Source organism: Rutidosis leptorrhynchoides, chromosome 5 (genome assembly GCF_046630445.1).
Source record: "Rutidosis leptorrhynchoides isolate AG116_Rl617_1_P2 chromosome 5, CSIRO_AGI_Rlap_v1, whole genome shotgun sequence".
NCBI classification, from domain to species: domain Eukaryota; kingdom Viridiplantae; phylum Streptophyta; class Magnoliopsida; order Asterales; family Asteraceae; genus Rutidosis; species Rutidosis leptorrhynchoides.
The window spans coordinates 26,305,451-26,312,079 of record NC_092337.1 but is presented as its reverse complement, the minus strand read 5'-3'; the positions used below and the strand labels follow the sequence as shown (position 1 = coordinate 26,312,079).

At 34.4% G+C, this 6,629-nt stretch overlaps 1 protein-coding gene across 1 annotated transcript; it reads left to right on the top strand.

Annotated features, from left to right (window-relative positions):
• The first annotated feature begins 841 nt into the window (after window positions 1–841).
• Window positions 842–2,478, top strand: LOC139847704 (uncharacterized). The gene is made up of 2 exons (XM_071837427.1): window positions 842–2,217; window positions 2,310–2,478. The coding sequence occupies exon 1, from the start codon at window positions 855–857 to the stop codon at window positions 2,199–2,201; it is 1,347 nt and encodes a 448-aa protein (XP_071693528.1). The 5' UTR covers window positions 842–854; the 3' UTR covers window positions 2,202–2,217; window positions 2,310–2,478.
• The last annotated feature ends 4,151 nt before the right edge of the window (window positions 2,479–6,629 follow it).

Here is a 6,629-nt window from a genome sequence, read left to right as displayed (position 1 = left end):
TTTAGTTTTTTCTTGAGGGCGAAGATCATGACACGACTTAATTATGGATGTAGTTTTGAGACGCTACTGGCTATAACATTTTTTACTCTCGAATATACTGTAATAGATTTTATTTTATGCTAGTAATTCAAATCTACAACCTTCTTCAATTCATCGTGCTCTACGAAGTTCCAACAGTGGTGGAGTACGTAACATGGTTTTAACTTTTTACATTAATGAATTTACTGACACATTACCTTTTCACTATGTGTGTACCAGTTACTTCCTTCCGTAGATTCAAATAATATAATAATGTAAGACATTAATTGGTAATTGGTAATCATATTTATAATAAATAGTACATGCATGTGAAAATAATTGAAACTTTACACTATGTAGCACTTTAATAATGTGTATATTTAATAATTAATAATATACTACGCACATCGTATATATAGAATATGAAAAGAATTCAAAAGCCTGAATTCAAGATGTCATATAATTCGCTCTAAGTCAATATTTTTACAGTATTGAAGAACATGAACACTATTTTTCAAGCTCAAAATATTCTTTGAACAATAAATGCTCAATTTCAATGATAACAACTACCGTATGAAATATGAAATAACGTTTTTTACTGAATATTTCACCACTGACAAAATAGTGTTGCATTAGTTTTTAGCGAGAAAGCAGGGATGCATTATTTTTGTCTACGTGGAAATATAATAAAAGTAGTTGGTGGTATTACTTTACCTTACTCTGATGTACTAATAATTAACCATTATGTGTGCAATTATGGATAAAAAATTGGCTATATATAAAGTACGAGAGGCATGCTCAAAATCACAACTTAGTTCCCGGTTCTCTAAGTAGAAATGGGTACTAAAAGGAAGATGTCTCAAATGGCCACCCTTTTAATGGCGGTAGTGACCGTTATAATTTCCATCAGCTTGCCGTCACAAACCACCGCTACCACCGAGGCCTACCCTTACTATTCTCCTCCACCACCCAAGAAACCATATGTATATAAATCGCCTCCACCACCACCACCACCTCCGGTTCATCACAAGTCTCCACCACCGCCACCACCAAAGTATTATTACAAGTCACCACCACCTCCACCACCACATAAACCTTATGTTTACAAGTCTCCACCACCTCCACCACCACATAAACCATATGTTTACAAGTCACCACCACCTCCACCACCACATAAACACTATGTTTACAAGTCACCACCACCTCCACCACCACATAAACACTATGTTTACAAGTCACCACCACCTCCACCACCACATAAACCATATGTTTACAAGTCACCACCACCTCCACCACCACATAAACCTTATGTTTACAAGTCACCACCACCTCCACCACCACACAAACCTTATGTTTACAAGTCACCACCACCACCTCATAAACACTATGTGTACAAATCACCACCACCACCACCATCACCAAAGAAACCTTACGTACACAAGTTACCACCACCACCACCACCACCACCGCATAAACCTTATGTATACAAGTCACCACCACCTCCACCACCACATAAACACTATGTATACAAATCACCACCACCACCACCAAAGAAACCTTACGTATACAAGTCACCACCCCCACCCCCACCGCATAAACCTTATGTATACAAGTCTCCACCACCACCTCCTCCACATATACCCTACGTATACAAATCTCCACCACCACCTCCGCCACATAAACCATACGTATACAAATCACCACCACCACCACCGCCACATAAACCATACGTATACAAATCACCACCACCACCTCCGCCACATAAACCATACGTATATAAATCACCACCACCTCCGCCACATAAACCATACGTATATAAATCACCACCACCTCCGCCACATAAACCATACGTATACAAATCTCCACCACCACCTCCGCCACATAAACCATACGTATATAAATCACCACCACCTCCGCCACATAAACCTTACGTATACAAATCTCCACCACCACCTCCGCCACATAAACCTTACGTATACAAATCTTCACCACCACCTCCGCCACATAAACCATATGTATACAAATCTCCACCACCTCCCCCAAAGAAACCTTATATATACAAGTCACCACCTCCACCACCACCGGTTTACAAGTACAAGTCTCCACCACCTCCACCACCACACGTGAAAAAGTATCCACCACCACATTACATCTACGGTTCACCTCCTCCTCCTTACCATTAATGGATAAGAGACATGTGTAAGCTAATTCATTTCTTGCTTTTAAACAATCTAGGTAGAAACATCGAATTTCGTTAATATTTTTTTTAATTCATTTCATTATTTTTGCAGGTTTATAAACAAATAAACAAGTTGAATTGATGAGACAATATTTTGGACCTTCAAGATGATGGATGTAATTCTAAGAAAAGATCCACTAATTAAGGGTTCAGATTGTTGTACGAAATGTGCTTGTATTTTGTTTGTATACCTAATAAATAAATTGTTTGTTAACTCGTTATGTACTTCTCTGCTCTTGGTTCGGTGTAGGGTTACGTATTTCATAATATACGTAATATATATTCTAATTATATATGGAGTATATAGTATGTATATCTGAAATATATATACGGTGCATGCGTGTCTAAAAATATCACGTGTATATTAATTATATGTGCATCAGTGCATGATGCTAATTATATATTGAACATCGTTTGTGCAAACCTATAGAAAAAGAAAATAAGTTTTATCTAATTATCACGTGTATATTATATGTGAATGATGCTCATTATATAGAACATCGTTGTGCAAACTTATATATAGAAAAAGAAAATAAGTTTGAGGAGTATTTATTTCAATATTCAGAGAATGTACAAAGCATAGAATTAATTTAAAAAGGAAAATGTATAGTATTACTAAATCCCAAATGATTATTACCCCGTAGATCATAAGCGTACATATGTATATCGATGTTACCATGTATATGCATTGTAGACCCATATATAATAATGATCAGTGGCGGAAGCAGGATTTTTCTTCATCGGGGGCGGAATTTTTTTTTAAAACCGTAGCAATTTTTTTGGCAAAATACGGAGTTTTTGGGACAAAAATTGGAGGTTTTTAGCCAAAATATTGAGGTTTTTGGATAAAATTTGAAGGTTTGTGGTCAAAATTTGAAAATTTTGGGGCAAAATTTAGAGAATAGTAGACAAAATTAGAAGGTTTTGAAGCAAAATATGTAGGTTTTGGGGCAAATGACTTTTGGGTTTGGGCCAAATGACTTTTGAGTTGGGGGCAAAATAAAAAAAGTCAATTTTTTACATTAAAATTTCAAAATCGACTGGGGGTGGGCGACCCCCCCCAGTCGGCGACCCCCCCCCCCCCCCCCCCCCAATTCGCCCCTGATAATGATCCTAGATCGATCAGTTTAGCAACACAGAGAGTACGGAGTACCAGTTACTAAACTTGAGTTCAGACGTATAATCTTCTTTCAATGGTGTCGGAATAGCTGGATTAAGACCATATATAACCCTGCCTGTGACGTCAGAGGCGAATCATACACTTTTTGGCTAAAAAGTACAATCTGTCTGTGACGTGACAGATGTCAGTTTCTAACACAAAATAACTCTGACGCCCCAATACTATGTCACCTGAATGTAGGTCCCACCAATTTTATTATTTTTTTATTTTATACTCCCTCCGTCTCATTCCAATAGTCCACAGACAAAAAACACGCAGTTTTAGGAAATTCCACTAACTTCATTTCTCCACCAATGAAATATCTTCTCTCTCCAGATCCACCAATGAAATATCTTCTTTCCTTTCTATTTATGGAAGTGGACTATTAATTTGGGACAGCCCAAAATGGAATACTGGACTATTGGAATGAGACGGAGGTAGTATTAAATATTAAATATGAATATGAATACAAAGTATTTTTTATAAAATAAAATACATAAATAATATAAAAAACATAACTGTGATGACCCGAAAATTTCAACTAAATTTAAACTTAATCTTTGTATGATTAACATTTCCGACACGATAAGCAAAGTCTGTAAAACTGAATCTCAAAATTTTTGAATTACTTTTATATATTTAAATACCCTTCGGTTGTTTTCGACGATTCGCGAACAATTATATGTAAATAGATACATATATACTATAACATGAAAAGGTAACAATGTATTAATTGTTTGATACCGTACATTAAACTTATTGGTTTAAATATCTATTTGAATGTATATGATAAGTTGAAATATTTATTATTAAAATTTATTTATAAATAACTTCCAATGTGTATTTAAAAACTGATTTATATATATTAAAAAGATATATACATATATATAATTTTAAGTTATTTAGTAAACGATAGTAACATTTTCAAATTGCTACAGTACCCAAAATGCTACAGTGTTTTTGAAAATCACTATTTGCTACAGTGAAATTGACTTTGCTACAGTGTATATTTTATGGATGATTTAAGACTATATTTTGACAAAGGTACGATTCACGAAACGTAAAGTACAAGTTTTCTCAGCGTACGAAAGGGCGTTCGAAAAAAACCGGAACCGGGACATAAGTCGAGTGACAACGTACTACTTATCGGAACAAAAATTACAAGTCAACTATGCACGTGAATTTAATATAATATATAATTAATTAATTTAAATTATATATATTATATTTATATTTTATTATGTCGACAAATGTTAGGACAAAAACAATGTGAGCTGTCCCTGGTCCTCATGCGAGTCGCATGGCCAGAAGGCTATTTCCATGCGAGTCGCATGACTCCAGATTTCAGGCCAAGTGCTATAAATTCTCGAGTTTTGGCCAGATAAATCACACACACACATATATTATTTTTACTCCGTATTTATTTATTTTATTATTATTATTATTATTATTATTATTATTATTATTATTATTATTATTATTATTATTATTATTATTAATAATAAGATTATTATTAATCTTATTATTTTTATTATTAGTGTTATTATTTTTGCGATACAAAAATAATAATGTACATAAAATATTACGACGGAGTGCTGTCCAAGTAATTTTTCAAAACGAGTTTCCGAGAAAGCTAGAACTAAGGAAAATATGGGTTATTGCCAAGGAGGTTATGGGTAATATTCGGGGGTATTTTTGTGAATCAAACCTCGTGCTTATTATATCCAATACGTCTACGTGCTTTCCTGCAATATTGTATATCAATATAAAACAGTGAGTTTCATATGATCCCTTTTACCCTTTACATTTTTGGGCTGAGAATACATGCAAATGCTTTATTAACTGTTTTACAATAATTATATGCGTGAGTTTCATTGCTCCCTTTTTAATTGCTTTTGCAATATATATTTTTGGGCTGAGAATACATGCACTTTATTTCAAACGCAATGGATACAAGTACATACTAAATTCTACACTGAGTTTGAACCGAAAATCTCTTAGCTTTGGTAACTAGTAACTGCCGATTATAAGAACTGGTGGGCGCGAGTAGTAGTATATGGATCCATAGGGCTTGACATCCCCGTCTGTTTCAGGTATAGAAACCCTAGCCTGAACTATTAAACAGACGTATGCTATTTGAGTTTAGTACACGTTGGTTTGCGTGTATTGTACATGTTGGTTGCATGTATGTTAAAACAGGGGTACTTATTATATAGACGTTAAAGTTTAGTTACCAGGGTGCTCAATTTCGTAGAATATTTTGATAAACGTTTCTGGATGAAACAACTGAAATCTTGTGATCCACTTTTATATAATCTTTTGATAAACGTTTCTGGATGAAACAACTGAAATCTTGTGATCCACTTTTATATACAGATTATACGAAACACTAAAACTATGAACTCACCAACCTTTGTGTTGACACTTGTTAGCATGTTTATTCTCAGGTTTCCTAGAAGTCTTCCGCTGTTTGCTTACATGATATACAAGCTATGTGCATGGAGTCTTGCATGCTTTATTCAAGAAAACGTTGCATTCACAAAACCATCATCATGTATCTATTTTGACTGCATTGTCAACGGAAGTATTATTATTGTAAACTATTATTTACGGTGATTGTCTATATGTAGAAATCATCAGATGTCGAAAACCTTGGAATTAAATATTCATTTATGGTATGCCTTTTCAAAAGAATGCAATGTTTACAAAACGTATCATATAGAGGTCAAATACCTCGCAATGAAATCAATGAATGACGTGTTCGTCCATATGGATTTGGAGCGATCGTCACAATAACAAATTAATATTTCATAAAATTCAACCATTACATATATTAAATTATAAAATAAACTAGTTCGTAGTGCAACAATACGCTTGTCTTCCGAATCGAATTCGAAATTAAGTAAGATGCCATTTAATTAAATAAATAATTTGAATTAAACTGTTAAAATGAGAGAAAATATTGAGTTTGATGTGTTAAAATGATAAGTTTTGATGGGTTTATATAGAAAAGAATATAAATAATTTAAAAAAACAAAAAAAAAATTCAAAATAGCCGTATAAACGTGGACCAATCACAGCTCGACACCAAATCTGACGCGTTTTTTTTCCGTGAAAAATCTGACTGACGCTCCCGAGGCGTTTCGCTTGACGCCGCATTAGGGGCGTCAGAGGGCGTCAGCGAGCCTGACGTGACCCCTCTGACGCTGCGTT

Bases quoted from the DNA above. Each gene is read 5' to 3' on its own strand.
- LOC139847704 (XM_071837427.1), top strand. From the start codon at position 855: ATGGGTACTAAAAGGAAGATGTCTCAAATGGCCACCCTTTTAATGGCG.